General features: G+C 48.6%; 1 protein-coding gene across 1 annotated transcript in view; it reads left to right on the forward strand.

Moving 5' to 3' along the window:
• The window catches only part of LOC144675634 (integrin beta-2-like), a gene marked incomplete at its 3' end in the record, with an annotated part of 58,103 nt that extends 42,513 nt beyond the window's left edge, over positions 1-15,590 (forward strand). The window contains exons 5-11 of the mRNA XM_078536277.1: positions 1,420-1,590; positions 6,369-6,610; positions 8,315-8,473; positions 12,199-12,294; positions 13,365-13,454; positions 14,058-14,195; positions 15,420-15,590. Of these exons, the coding sequence (XP_078392403.1) occupies positions 1,420-1,590; positions 6,369-6,610; positions 8,315-8,473; positions 12,199-12,294; positions 13,365-13,454; positions 14,058-14,195; positions 15,420-15,590 (1,067 nt within the window). The remainder of the gene's footprint in view (positions 1-1,419; positions 1,591-6,368; positions 6,611-8,314; positions 8,474-12,198; positions 12,295-13,364; positions 13,455-14,057; positions 14,196-15,419) is intronic.
• Between the last annotated feature and the right edge of the window lie 6 nt (positions 15,591-15,596).

A 15,596-nucleotide genomic window follows, 5' to 3' on the forward strand; every position in this document is an offset into this window, starting at 1 on the left:
GGGGGTCATCCAGTCATCTGAGCTAGTCCAGTTAGAGATGGACAACAAATGCTGGCTTTTGCCAGCGATGACCACATCCCAGGAAAGGATAAATAATAAAAGCCTGAACAGATATCAACAAGTTCCAACTGCTTATATTTATCAGATACATCCATGTAATTAAAACCACTGCACATTCTCAGTAAAATTACAGCAAGTCAGTATCCTTCAAGCAATCTGAATAAAACGAGGAAATATCAAAAGGCCAGTGTTGGCTGGTCCGTGGTACGGTTTTTTTGGTACGGTTTGTAAAAAGTGAGTGAAGTTTTTAATTGCTCAAAATGCATTCCCTTCCACAGTGTTAAGTACCTTTCCGATTGGAAATTTCATGACAATGTGCTATGTTGCTGATGAAGCAGAATAGGGAATTAGGTAAGGCTGAACTTTGCAGCATGTGAGCTGATGGGCAGAGGAGAGGCTCATTAAATGTAATATATGCATTCCATTATGTCGACATATTCTCGTGCCAGCCTGCCCTACTTCGCACTTTTCCGCATTGAATTGCGTATACTGTTCCTCATTCCACTTGCTTGGTCGTGATCCCTCTGGCTGCCACGTGTCTGCTTCAAACCGCTTAGCTGGGTGTTCACAGGAAATTCAGTTTACTCACTGTCTGTAAATTTGTTAAATGAACACTAATTAGATTAGCCCCTGTTAATGCACATACCTGTGGTGAGCCTGATTAAGACATCGAGCTATTCATCCTGGATACGCGATTTGATCAGAATAGCCTTTCCTGGCACAGTGTGCGTCCTCTTGCGCCACTAGAATGTGGCATTCATCATGTGTGCAGAGTGTGTGTCACACGCTTATTTCTCTGCGCCTGACTCCCCTCGGTCAGACGGCTGGGAGACAGCCGTGACCTCTGGGTGGCTGACTGTCTGGAAAGGCATTGGATGAGGCAAGCAGAAACGAAAGATTCAGCTGACCGAGCAGTGAGGCGCAGAGAAAACAGAGGCTGGTGAATCATGCACCTTCTCAGCCCACTGTCTCCCTCTGCAGCAAATGCGACAGAGACTGACTGCCATGCCAGGGTGGGGCTCCTGGGCCACCGTAGGCGATGCTGAACGTGGAGTTGACCACGCAAGCCATCATCTCGCAGATCAGAAGGCCGCCAACAACCTGCGAGGAAGATATTTTTGGAGATAAGCAGTTGATCGAACCCTTAGGGGAAGAAGTCAGATGATCAAGACCCAGTAAAACGAATAACACACTATTTTAAAAAAAAAATCTCATTTCGGACTATGACATTAAAATGACAATAGAGGCACGACTGTATAGACGGAGTGAAGGGAAGAGGTGAGAATTGAATTGGTAAAAGTTGCAGTTTTTTTTTTAATGTGTCCAATTCCTTCACAAATATATTGCCTTGTGTTTCAGGCAGTCCACAGAATATTGAGGTGAAGTTTAAGCGTGCAGAGGGTTACCCTGTCGACCTGTACTACCTCATGGACCTGTCCTACTCCATGAAAGATGATCTGGAGAATGTGAAGAAACTAGGGGGTCAGCTCATTCAAGCACTGAGGAGTGTCACAAAGTCGATCAAAATTGGTGAGCCCACCCTTTCCGCCATTCCTTTTTGTGGATTAAAAAGACTTGTGGCCACGTAACTTGAAAATGTGGGTATTGTTCCTCAGCCTGGTAGTGGTCAGGTCAGACCCCTGGTAGAGTGAATTGTAGTGTTCTGTTACCTCATGGAAGAGTGTGATGCCATCATTTTCTAACGGCAAATGGTGCTGGCTGAGTGCTGCAATTTTAAAAGGGGTTTAAAGAAAGGTCCGTTTAGATCTTCAATGTCATTAGTTTTTATGCTCAGTTTAAAAAGCTGTGCTTCCCTCAGGTTTTATTTTTAGTATTAAGAAAGGAGCTAGTCCAGGGCATCGCTGCAGGAGTTCCTCAGGTTAGTGTCCTTGGCCCAACCATCTTCAGCTGCTTCGTCAATGACCTTCCTTCCATCATGAGGTCAGAAGTGGGGATGTTCGCTGATGATTGCACAATATTTAGCACCATCTGCGACTCCTCAGATACTGAAGCAGTCCATAACCAAATGCAGCAAGACCTGGACAATATCCAGGCTTGGGCTGACAAGTGGCAAGTAACATTCGTGCTAAAAAAGTACCAGGCAATGATCGTCACCATCTCCCCTTATCATTCAATGGCATTACCATCGCGCTCAACATCCTGGACGATACCATTGACCAGAAATTGAACTGACCCGACCATATAAATACTGTGGCTACAAGAGCAGGTCAGAGGCAGAATCCTGCGGTGAGTAACTCACCTCCTGAATCCCCAAAGCCTGTCCACCATCTACAAGACACAAGTTAGGAGTGTGATGGAATACTCCCCACTTGCCTGGATGAGTGCAGCTCCCACAACACTCAAGAAGCTCAACACCATCCAGGACAAAGCAGCCCACTTGACTGGCACCCCATCCACCACCTTAAACATTCACCCTATCCACCACTGACGCACAGTAGCAGCAGTGTGTACCATCTACAAGATGCACTGCAGGAACTCACCAAGGCTCCTTCAACAACACCTTCCAAACACGCAACCTCTCCCATCTAGAAGGACAAGGGCAGCAGATAAATGGGAACACCACCACCTGGAAGTTCTCCTCCAAGTCACTCACCATCCTGACTTGGAAATATATCGCTGTTCCTTCGCTGTCGCTGGGTCAAAATCCTGGAACTCCCTCCCTAACAGCACTGTGGGTGTACCTACACCACATGGACTGCAGCGGTTCAAGAAGGCAGCTCACCACCACCTTCTCAAGGGCAGTTAGGGATGGGCAATAAATGCTGGCCCAGCCAGCGAAGCCCATGAAAGGATAAAAAGGAAAATGGACCTAAAACCTCTGAATAAAGACACAGCCTTTACTTGCCATATTGCTCAATACTCAAGGAAACAACCAAGGGACCTAGACAATAGAGTCAAGTTAAATGACAATTTACCATTATTTAATAGTACAATTCTAAGGGGAGTGTAGGTGCAGGGGGACCTGGGGGTCTATGTACACAAATCATTGAAGGTGGCAGGACAAGTTGAGACAGTGGTTAGTCAAGCATATAGTATCCTAGGCTTTATCAATAGGGACATGGAGTACTTTAATTGAGGGTCTGATCACCAAAATTATGCCTGTGTAAATCATTGAATCATAGAATGGTTACAGCACAGAAGGAGGCCATTCAGTCCACTGTGTCCGTGCCAGCCTCTCTGCAAGAGCAACACACCTAGTCACACCCCCGTTTCTTTTCTCTAAAGATAACCATCCAATTCTCTTTTGAAGACCTCCATTGAACCTACCTCCACCACACTCTCAGGCAGTGCGTTCCAGATACCCAGCCAGTCACTGTGTGAAAAAGTGTTTCCTCAAGTCACCATTCCTTCTTTCGCCAATCATCTTAAATCTGTGCTCTCTGGTTTCCGATCCCTCCGCCAGCAGGAACAGTTTCTCCCTATCTACTCTACCCAGTCCCCTCATGATTTTGAACTCCTCTATCAAATCTATTATAAGCCCTGTAGAAAACACACTTTGGGCCTCAACTGGAGTATTTTGTCCTGTTCTGGTCACCACACTTTAGGAAGGATGTAAAAGCAGTGGAGAGAGTTCAGAAAAGATTCACGAGAATGGTTTCAAGGAAGAGGAACTTCAGTCCCGTGGATAGATTGGAGAAGTTGGGACTGTTCTCCTTGGAGAAGAGAAGACTGAGAGGAGATTTGATAGAGGTGTTCAAAATCATGAGGGGACTGGGTAGAGTAGATAGGGAGAAATTGTTCCTGCTGGCGGAGGGATCGGAAACCAGAGAGCACAGATTTAAGATGATTGGCGAAAGAAGGAATGCTGACATGAGGAAACACTTTTTCACACAGTGACTGGCTGGGTATCTGGAACGCACTGCCTGAGAGTGTGGTGGAGGTAGGTTCAATGGAGGTCTTCAAAAGAGAATTGGATAGTTATCTGTAGAGAAGAAAAAGGGGGGTGTGACTCGGTGTGTTGCTCTTGCAGAGAGGCTGGCATGGACACAGTGGACTGAATGGCCTCCTTCTGTGCTGTAACCATTCTATGATTCAATGATTTACACAGGCATAATTTTGATGATCAGGCCCTCAACTGAAGTGCCCATGTGTTTATTGTTTGTCCTCTCAGTTCATTACCATGATTGGGCAGATGGATTATAAGAATTTACCTGTTAAGCACAGCAAATAGTTGCCACACTGCCTTTAGTAAACATTGGGCTGAATTTTGCCGTCGGTGAGCAGGGGGCAGGGCCCACTTGCCGACGCGTAAAGTGAGGCGGGATGATGTCAGGCGGAACCCCCAAAGTCATCCCGCCCGATTTAAATATTCAGGAAGGCGGGGGCACAGCCAAATCAGCTGCGGGCCCGCCGACCTGCCAATGGCCAATTGAGGCCATGGACAGGATCATTGAAACAATTAAAGGACCTGCCCGTCCAACTTTGAAGTTGTCGGGCAGGCCAGGAGCCCCGGCGGGGAATAGATAAAACATGAAACCTCATCCAGCGGCGGGATAAGGTTTGATGTAGGGACTTAAAAAGTTTGATAAAGTTTTAGTATAATTTATGAACACGTCCCATCTCATGTGACATTGTCACATGAGGGGGACATATTAAGGATTTTCTTTTTTATTTTTAATGTTTTTAAAACTGTCAGCGATCTCCCTGAGGCAGCACTTAGCTTCAGGGAGATGTGCGCTCTATCGTGCGCATGCGCGAAAGAGCGCACTCTCGCTTTTGGAGAATTCCTCCCCTGCCCGCACAGGAAGCACATAGCACTTCCCACCGGACATCACGCTGGGCGGGCCTTAATTGGCCGGCCCATGTAAAATGGCGGCGGGGCCCGCTTCTCCGGTGGGGATCGGCTCCCCGCCCGCTGGAGTTGGGTCGGGCCCGCCCGCCCAACAGGCAGAAAATTCTGCCCATCGATTCGTCTTGTGACCTGAGTTGGTCTTTGATGGTATTTGTCTTTGAGAGTCCTGCAGTGTGATAACTGTCGGTGCACCGCCATTCTTAGCACTTAACCGAGTGAGAACTGAAGGGCCAATGCTATTGGAATACAGAAAATATAGTCCCTCAGGAAAGGAGGGCCCCCCTCAAAAAAAAACCCAAACCGAAAAGCCTTTGTTTCTCTTTCCTGCTGAAAACTGGTTCCACGGACAAACATGTATGGCATCTGTGTCATTGGTGTGGAATGAACAGCAAACAATGTGCAAGCTCATGTCATGGATATAGTGCATGTCCATTTATGGCCCCAATCTTTTGGTCAGGAAATAATGTGAACGTATGAATTAGGAGTAGGAGTAGGCCACTCGGCCCCTCGAGCCTGCTCCGCCATTCAATAAGACCATGGCTGATCTGACTGTAACCTCCCGCCTAGCCCCGATAACCTTTCACCCCCTTGCTTACCAAGAATCTATCTAGCTCTGCCTTAAAAAAATATTTAAAGACGGTTCTTCCTCCGCCTTTTGAGGAGGGGAGTTCCAAAGACTCACGACCCCCCTGAGAGAAAAAAATTTCTCTTCATCTCTCTCTTAAATGGGCGACCCCTTATTTTGAAACAGTGACCCCTAGTTCTAGATTCTCCCACAAGAGGAAACGCCCTCCCCACATCCACCCTGTCAAGACCCCTCAGGTTCTTAAATGTTTCAATCAAGTCGCCAGGTGAAGGTTGAGCTTTTCCCCCCCTCAAAAGCAAATTTCCAGCAATTCACCAGCCAAAAAACTACAGTGGTAAAATAGGATATGAAAGGGAAAACCACACTCGGATTTTCTTTTTATTCTTCCAGAGTCTTTGGAATTCTCTTCCTCGGACAGCAGTGGATGCTGGGTCACTGAATATGGTCAAGGCTGAGTTAGACCGATTTTTGATTGACAAAGGAGTCAAGGGCTATGGGGGGAGGGGAGGGCAGACGGGAAAGTGGAGTTCAAATCAGCCATGATCTTATTGAGGCTTGAGGGGCTGAATGGCCAATGCTCTTATTCCTTCTGCAACATCATGAGGATGAAAGGAATAAAAGCATATATTGATAGGATGAGGTGAAGTAGGATGGGAGGAGGATTGCGTGGAGCGTAAAGACTGGCCATTGACCAGCCGGGCCGAATGGGCCTGTTTCTGTGCTGTAAGATTCTATATTGCTGGTTTCAGCATTCCTGGATTAAGGAGGGAAAGTCTGGGGTGACCGCTCCTCGTCGCTCATCCTCATGGGTCTCATGGTCGGGCTCATTGATTGACAATCACTATCCAGGCTCAATATGAATAGTAACTCACTCAAATAATCACTTGTTTTTTTTTTTGTTGCTTGCAGGATTTGGTTGCTTTGTGGACAAGACGGTGCTGCCATTTGTTAATACGCACCCGGAGAAGATGAAAAACCCATGTCCTGATAAAACTGAGGCCTGTCAGCCTCCTTTTGATTTTCGGCATGTCCTCAAGCTAACAGGTCAAGCGGATACATTCACTCAAGAAGTCGGCAAGCAGTCTATTTCCGGGAACCTGGATCCTCCAGAGGCAGGCCTGGATGCCATGATGCAGGCAGCAGTTTGTGGGGTGAGGCCGTATTTGACAGGCTTATTTTAGAGACAAGCTTACCTTACACTCCTCAGATTGGTGGCTGGGTAGTGCAGAAAACCAAGGTTCCCTTCATTCATCAACCTCCCCAGTCAGTTTCCCAGGACGCTTGTTCCTGCCTTTCAACAGCATCTTGATAGCACCTTCTAAACCTGAGACCTCTACCACTGAGAAGGACAAGGGCAGCAGATACATGGGAACACCACCGCCTGGAAGTTCCCCTCCAAGTCACCCGCTATCCCGACTTGGAAATATATCGGCCGTACCTTCACTGTCGCTGGGTCAAAATCCTGGAACTCCCTTCCTAACAGCACTGTGGGTGTACCTACACCGCATGGACTGCAGCAGTTCAAGAAGGCAGCTCACCACCACCTTCTCGAGGGCAATTAGGGATGGGCAATAGATGCTGGCCCAGCCAGCAAAGCCCACATCCGTGAAAGAATACATTTTTTAAAAAATTGCCGACACAACTAGCTAACAGAATCTCTACCACTTGACACAGTTCCTCCAACCTTCCTTCATATCCTGTACTTTGAAGGCACAAAATGAACCACACTGAAATCAACTGTAATAATAATCAACGTTTTTATTTACTGTTTCCTTGCAAATATGTGCGTTATTATAAAACAACATCTTGCATTTATATACTGCGCCCTGGCAGTGCTTGGACAGGTCTCCCCTCGAAAGAACCCCCCCAAGGCCCCTCTACCAGCTGTGAAATGTTTGATACCAGAGCTGACAGGCGAGCTCTGGCATCCAGACGTCCAATTGTGGAAAATGGGCGTTGCCGTACTTCCCACCTTGAAGTTTAATTTGCGCGCGGCCACATGGGTGCACCATTACCCAGCCATGTGGGTGCACCATTGCCCAGCCACTGGGTGCACCATTACCCAGCCACTGGGTGCACCATTACCCAGCCACTGGGTGCACCATTACCCAGCCACTGGGTGCACCATTACCCAGCCACTGGGTGCACCATTACCCAGCCACGTGGGTGCACCATTACCCAGCCACTGGGTGCGCCATTACTCAGCCACGTGGGTACACCATTACCCAGCCACGTGGGTGCACCATTACCCAGCCACTGGGTGCACCATTACCCAGCCACGTGGGTGCACCATTACCCAGCCACTGGGTGCACCATTACCCAGCCACGTGGGTACACCATTACCCAGCCACGTGGGTGCACCATTATCCAGCCACTGGGTACACCATTACCCAGCCACGTGGGTGCACCATTACCCAGCCACTGGGTGCACCATTACCCAGCCATGTGGGTGCACCATTACCCAGCCACGTGGGTGCACCATTACCCAGCCACTGGGTGCACCATTACCCAGCCACGTGGGTGCACCATTACCCAGCCACTGGGTGCACCATTGAGAAACAGGGAAGGAAGTTGGGGGCAAGGTGGGCACATCAGTGGGAATGATTTCACCCCGGCCTGTTGTAGATATCCACTAACAGAGGGAATATCTCCCACCCAGTGCCCGTCTCCGAATTAGTCTGAGCTAGAGGTTGAACAGTGGCATAATTTAAAACTTGACCCGAAATATTGACTCTGGAAATCGTTTGCAAATGATTTAGTGAAACTTGAAAGTCTTTGCAAGGCATTAACAAACGCTACAGTTTTTATATGTTGTCCGTGCGTCTGCCTAAAAATGGCGATGTTATTTCTTACAGGAGGCGATAGGGTGGCGAAACGTCACACGTCTTCTTGTGTACACTTCAGATGATGGATTTCATTTTGCTGGCGATGGGAAACTTGGAGCAATTCTGACCCCCAATGATGGCCAATGCCATCTTAATAAAAAGGGCATTTATGAAGATAACACTATATATGTGAGTATAACTTTCCTATTTGCTGTTTCAGTGCGCATAATCGGCCTGCTCAACAGGAGAGTGCGGCCTAAGTACCCCCCCCACCCCAGAAAATGTCCTGCCAGATTGATGACAGAGCAGAACTTGTGTTCATCGGTCTCTCCTTGCCTTGTGCCAAGTGGATCTTTTGAGAGGGAGGGCTCATCAATATGCTGCTCCCTGGCTTTTGGCTCTGTTTCCACTGTCGCTACTTTGCTCATCCCTATTGTGTGATGGTAGGAGGAGAAAGGGGCAAGGGGAGCAAGATTCAAACATTCACTCCCTCCACCACCGACGCACAGTAGCAGCAGTGTGTGTACCATCTACAAGATGCACTGCAGGAATTCACCAAGGCTCTTTAGACAGCACCTTCCAAATTCACAACCACTACCATCTAGAAGGACAAGAGCAGCAGATAGATGGGAACACCACCACCTGGAATTTCCCCTCCAAGCCACTTACCATCCTGACTTGGAAATATATCGCCATTCTTTCACTGTCTCTGGGTCAAAATCCTGGAATTCCCTCCCTAACAGCACTGTGGGTGCACCTATACCACAGGGACTGCAGCGGTTCAAGAAGGCAGCTCACCACCACCTTCTCAAGGGCAATTAGGGATGGGCAATAAATGCTGGCCTAGCCAGTGGCACCCACATCCCGTGAATGAATAAAAAAAATTGGCTGTGGCTCCTGTCACATTGTGGCATAACCAATAGTTCCAGTTTAAGAATAGTATCGTTCTCAAATCTCTTGCTTTGCTGGGTACTTATTGCTGTAGGTAATGTGGCTCTTTTGAGTTTTTAATGATCCCCTCCAGTGCCTGAGTGTTGTGAGTACCAGAATGCAATGGTAGACTAAGGGGTTTTACAAAGGGGGATGTCTTCAATGACACCTGCTTAACATGTCTGCCCAAATAGGAGTCAACAATAACAACAACTTGTATTTATATAGCGCCTTTAGCGTAATGAAACATCCCAAGGTGCTTCACAGGAGCATTATAAACAAAGGGTGACACCAAGCCACATCAGAAGAATTAGGTCAGGCGACCAAAAGCTTGGTCAGAGAGGTAGGTTTTGAGGAGCATCTTAAAGGGGGTAAAGTGAGGTGGAGTGGTGTAGAGAGGGAATTCCAGAGCTCGGGGCCCAGGGAACTGAAGGCACGGCCGCCGACGGTGGGGCGATTAAATCCGGCATTCACGGGAGGCCAGCACTGGAGGAGCACGGCAATGTCGGAAGGCCGTGGGGCTTGAGGAGATCACAGAGATACGGAGGGGCGAGATCATGGAGGGGGTTTGAAAACAAGGATGAGAATTTAAGACGTTGCTGGACTGGGAGTCAATGCAGGTCAGCGAGCACAGGGGTGAGAGGGGAACGGAACCTGCTGCGAGTTAAGACACGGGCAGCTGAGTTTTGGATGACTTCAAGTTTGCGGGAGGTAGAATGTGGGAGTGCGTTGGACTGGTCAAGTCTCGAGGTAATGAAGGCATGGATGAGGGTTTCAACAGCTGATGAGCTGAGACGGGGGGTGAAGTCGGGCGATGTTACAGAGATGGGAATAGGCAGTCTTAGCGATGTCACGAATATGAGGTTGGACTCTCATCTCGGGATCCAATGTGACCCCAATGTTAAGAACAGACTGGCTTAATCTCGGACCCAGAGAGAAGGATGGAGTCGGTTTGCTTGGGAGCAGGGTTTGGAACGGGGGCCAAAATCAATGGCTTCAGTCTTCCCAATAATTAATTAGAGTTAATTTCCGATTACCCAGTACTGGATGTTGGATACGCAGTCTGATAATTTAGCAACGGTGGAGGGGGTCGAGAGAGGTGGTGGTGAGGTAGAGCTGGGCATTGTCAGTCTACATGTGAAAACTAACACGGTGCTTTTAAGATGATGTCACCGAGGGGCAACATGGAGATGAGAAATAGGAGGGGGGTGCCAAGGATAGATCATTGACAGGGTGTGGGGACAACAAGAGAAATCATAGCAAGTGATTGTCTGGCTACGATTAGGAGTTAATGGAGTATATGAACACTATCACTTTTGATTTAAAAAAAAATCCCAGATGCTGGAGAACCACTGAAATATCCCCAGTGACTCATGCAGCTGGACAAGCTATGGACCCGAGAAAGCGGGCCAAAGGTGCACTCGATGCTAATCAGAGGCCTCAAGTGAGAGAAAACAGTGCTTGTTTTCGTATGGTCACAGCAAAAGCCTTTCCACATCTGGTCCCAAAGGAACTGCAGCCTTAAAATCAATTCAGGGCATGCTCCTGTGTCAGTGAGGAGGACATTTTAAACAGGCTGTTCATTGATTTTAAAGGCAATTCCACAAATGAAGAAGGGAAGGTTGCTGACAGGATTAAGGCTATTTGCGCATGCATTGCCTTTATTTCTCACCTCTGTCCATTGGAAAGGGAGGATGAGGCCATGGGGGAATGGGATGAGAATTTTAAAATCAGGACGTTGCTTGACTGGGAGCCAATGTAGGTTCAGAGAGCACAGGGGTGATAGGGGAACGGGAGGGGAGCAGTGGGAAGGTCTCTTGGCAGCATATTACTTGGCCACCTTTGAGTTAAGACACCTGGAGTGATGGACAGTGCAGTGTCGAGCTGCGAATCAGCCAGTGTGAAGCTGGTGCGGCACCAGCCACTTTGCCAGCCGGTCTTCACATCGACAGCTTCAATTTTCAAATATGAAAACAGAAAAGGCTGCAAAGACTCAGCAGCTCTGGCAACATCTGTGGGGAGAGAAGCAGAGTTAACGTTTCGAGTCCGTCTGAACGCTTCTTCAGAGCTGAAGAGAGGTAGAAATGGGATGGGTTTTATGCCATTGAAAAGAGGGGTGGAGCAGACGGAACAAAACAGAAGGTCAGGATAGGTTGGAGGGTAGGCGGATTAAATGACAAAGATGTCATGGGCACAAGATGAAGGGAGTGGTAATGATAGCGTTAAAGACTAAAGCAGGTGTCAATAGAGGCATAAAGGAAATTTTCAACTTGAATTTAATGGCAATGGAAGTCTGATTATCCACAAAGTCGATTTTATGCCTGAATAGTAAGTTGAACGCGGCCAGCCAACGTGAAACGCGCGCTGAGGGGCTCAGCGCTGCCGGGGTGGGGTAGGGGGGTGCGGGAGGAGGGAGAGCGCTGAAGTCTGCGCAGGCGCCGGGGGGAGCGCGCAATGAAAGCTCCCCGAAGGCAGAGAGCTGCCCGAAGGAGCTGAAGAATTTAAAAACCAAAAACGAGAGATTGTGAAAATCTGGAAAAAAATGTCCCCACGTAGGACTCACTCACACGGACACCAACATAATAACAATTACGTCAAAACATATGTTAGAAAAATTAATGTCGGAAACCTCATCCCGCCCGTGGATGAGGTTTCCTCAAAAACGCAAAGGGGCCGCCCGGCCAATTCGCCCGCCCGCCAACCGTAAGGTTGGACGGGCAGTGAAAAGCCTCTCTCGATAAATACTTTGATGGCCTTAAGAGGCCTCCTCATAGTCGGCGGGCGCGCTGCTGACTCTCATGCTCGCCCAATGTTATCGCGCGCTATTTTACACCTGATCGGGTCAGGGTCGCGACCGCCCGCGGGACATAAAACTCTAGCCCGTGATTTTATACCGAACACGGCCTCAGTGTTGCTTGGGCGGTGCTGCAGAAATGTGCTGTCCATTTATCCTGATGGTCTTGCTTCTGTTGTCTCTTTGCCAGGACTACCCCTCCGTCGCCGAACTGGCTTCGAAGTTGGCTGAGAATAATATTCAGCCCATTTTTGCAGTCACGACAAAAATAATGCCGGTGTACCAGGTAATCACTGATGATTGATGTCAACGTGCCCGATAACTATTCTCAAAACAAGGCCAATGTGGCCGGAAAAGTGGTCGATGAGCCAGCTAACCATGCACAGAACTATCTTACTATCTACAAAATGAAAGCATTTCACAGAGGTGTGACAACATGGCAAGCGACCCTTCATGAAACAATGACGGTCCACTGATCTCTCACACAATAATACCAATTTTGCCCGGTAGTTGGCCGCAGAATTTCAGCCCAGCCGTATGGAATGATCCCCTTTAACAATGCGCAATTTGCGCTTTCCAACTTAGGGTCGAAATTTTGCTCCCGATTTTGGAGAAAGTGCCCCCGAGCTGGGGGATTTTTGTTCTGGGAGTGGGGGTGGGGGTGGGGGTGGCGAGTGCTGTCTGGAGTCGGACCAGCTGAGCCTGGGAACAGAGGCGCGGAGGCAGCCACAGGGGCTGCTGGGTGATGGGGCAGGTTGGTTAAAAGGCCAGGCTTGGCACCCTGGGACTTGGGTCCCAGTTGTAAGGAAAGCAGAAAAACAAAAAAACAGCCCTCAACCCTTCACGCCCCCTCAACCCCACATGCCCCCCACCCCCCATCCATGCCAACTCATGCCAGCCTGTGCTCCTCTATCCAGCCCCATTGTCCTTCATACCCTCCATACCAACCTATGCCCCCTATTGACCCTCCCCCACCCCCCCCCCCCCTCCACCCCCCCATGGCCCTGGGGACCCGGGTTTGAATCCCACCACGGCAGTTGGTGAGATTTGAATTCAATAAAAATCTGGAATTAAAAGTCTGATGATGACCTTGAAACCATTGCCAATTGTCGTAAAAACCCATCTGGTTCACTAATGTCCTTTAGGGCAGGAAATCTGCTGTCCTTACCTGGTCTGGCCTACATGTGACTCCAGACCCACCAGCAATGTGGTTGACCCTTAAATGCCTTCTGAACAAGGGCAATTAGGGAGGGGCATTAAATGCCGGCCTAGCCAGTGACGCCCACATCCCGTGAACGCATAAAAAAAAAAGCACGATTGAAGTAACAAAAATCGTCTCTTCCTGTTTCATTCCAGTTGCTGAGCAAAATGATTCCAAAGTCTGCGGTGGGTGAGTTGAAGGAGGATTCCAGTAACGTGGTTCAGCTAATAAAAGACGCCTATAATGTAGGTTCATTCAGTGAGAAGTTCAACCCGTTTTAGTTTTTCTTGCTCCGAATACACTGTTTGTGACTGGATACTGTCACCTTGTAATATTCTCAGCTTAGTGTGGCTGAAAAAAGACAAAGGCTGTCGAAGCTTTTCGTCGGACTTTCATCAGGACAATTCGCGGGAACACCACTTCGTAAAAAGAACAACAATTTATACTGCATGAGAAGAGAGTGCTGATTGGTTGGCAAGCAGACTCTGATTGATTGAGGCGTTGCCACAGACGATGCACCAGTTAACCGATAACGGACAGTCAACTGCGAAGCTTTGTTTAAATTCAAACCAGTCAGGTTGACTCTGACTGGTCAAGGCATTGCCCTGGGGAACGAATCGCTATTTTTGTTTAGTCAAGAAGGTGCAACATGTGTACATGCTCCTGCTGTCTGAAAAGGACAGGGCCCTTTGTGTGAATATATATATATTGTTGTTCCCTTTGCAATTTAGTATTCTTCAAAATTGTCCTGATGAGTGCGAGACGAGAAGCTTTGACAGCATGTCTCTTTTTTCACCTATACTCAAATCCGACTATTCTCAGTTTATTGGTTAATTTCTCTTGTCCAGAATCTATCTTCTACCGTGATATTAGCGCACAAAAACCTGCCAGATGGGGTCCAAATCTCTTATACATCACACTGCAGTGACGGAGACACTCCGAGTAAAAAGGAGGGAACCTGTTCGAATGTGAAGATTAATACTGAGGTGAGTTCAAATTGAGAGTCTTGGGGCATTCTCTGAGCGGCGTGGGTACACAGCCCCCACACTCACAGCAAAATAAATTCCAGGTTGAAAGAGACAGTATAAAACAGAGCATCAATTCAACATGGGGCTCTAAATCCAAGCAAGGAGCTCATATTCTGTGGGGCTTTGGAGCACTCCTGCCGGAGCCTCTATCCATAAGGCCATTGGAGGAGCCTCCAGCTAACATCCTTCATTAACGTTGATGTTGAAGAATTAGCTACTGCATGCGTTGGATAAGTCGCCAAGGTCGTGCTCAGATTTCTTTAAGCCGCTTTGCATTTCACCCCCAGAAACAGAACGTCTGGATGTAGAAGCCAAATTAGTCACGACCGTTTCGAATTTATGGGCAGGATATTACGGGCGACCCCACCCCCACCCCACCTCCCCAGCGGGATTGCAGACGGGGGCGCCTGTTAAATTCACTGGGTGGCACGTCTCACTGCCTACCTGCCCGCCCTTGATCTGTAGAAATGTTATTGGGGGGGGCAGGTGAGGCCTAAGGTGAGGCCTAAGCCCCTCTTGCCCCAATCGAGGCCCCTAAGTGGCCAATTATCATCCACTTAAGGATTGTTTCCTGCCCGGCCATAATTTTGAGACCAGTTGGAGGTCGAGGGCGGGGCTCAGGAAGCCAGCTTGGGCCTCAGGTTGCAAAGGAGTGGGGCGGAGAGGCATCACTGGCCTCTCTCCTGATTAGGGCACCACCACCCCCACCTCCCCATTGGTCCCTCCCACCCTGACTTTATCCAACACGACCCCCATCCGCCCGTCGCACCCCCTTCCACTATGCAGCTACCCCCTCCCCCTCTCCCCACTGTGAGCTCCCCCCCCCAATACTTAGCTTTGTGCTGAGCTCCTGTCACTGAGACTCATGGGACTAGGTGCAGTCCCAGCGGTGGCCATCTCTCAGATTGGCCACCAGCCAAAAAGACCTGCCCTATGTTCAGTACAGAAAACAGGCTTAAATGGGCAAAAAAGGAACCAGTATCTCACGCATGAGGTAGAATACGTAGATAGTCAACCTACAAGATGGAGTTGGAGGGGAAGTATTGAACTGAGGCCCCCCATGGGGATGCAGTGACAGGATTATTGCATGGAACCTGGGAGCTGGCAAGAAGCATGGAAAGGACATAATATACGAAACCTGACAGCGGCATTTGTTTTTTTTCTCCCCCCGCCCCCACCCAGATAAGTTTCACGATCACAGTAACTGCAGAGAAATGCCTGACCAAAACAGAGTCCTTTGAGATCCGACCTTTGGGCTTCACTGAGAAGTTGGAAGTTTCACTGCAAATGCGATGTGGCTGTAAATGTGATGACAAGCCCGGTTTGTCGAGTCACTGCAACAACAGCGGTACAGTCAAG

Source organism: Cetorhinus maximus, unplaced genomic scaffold, assembly GCF_964194155.1.
Source record: "Cetorhinus maximus unplaced genomic scaffold, sCetMax3.hap1.1 HAP1_SCAFFOLD_1064, whole genome shotgun sequence".
Taxonomy (NCBI): domain Eukaryota; kingdom Metazoa; phylum Chordata; class Chondrichthyes; order Lamniformes; family Cetorhinidae; genus Cetorhinus; species Cetorhinus maximus.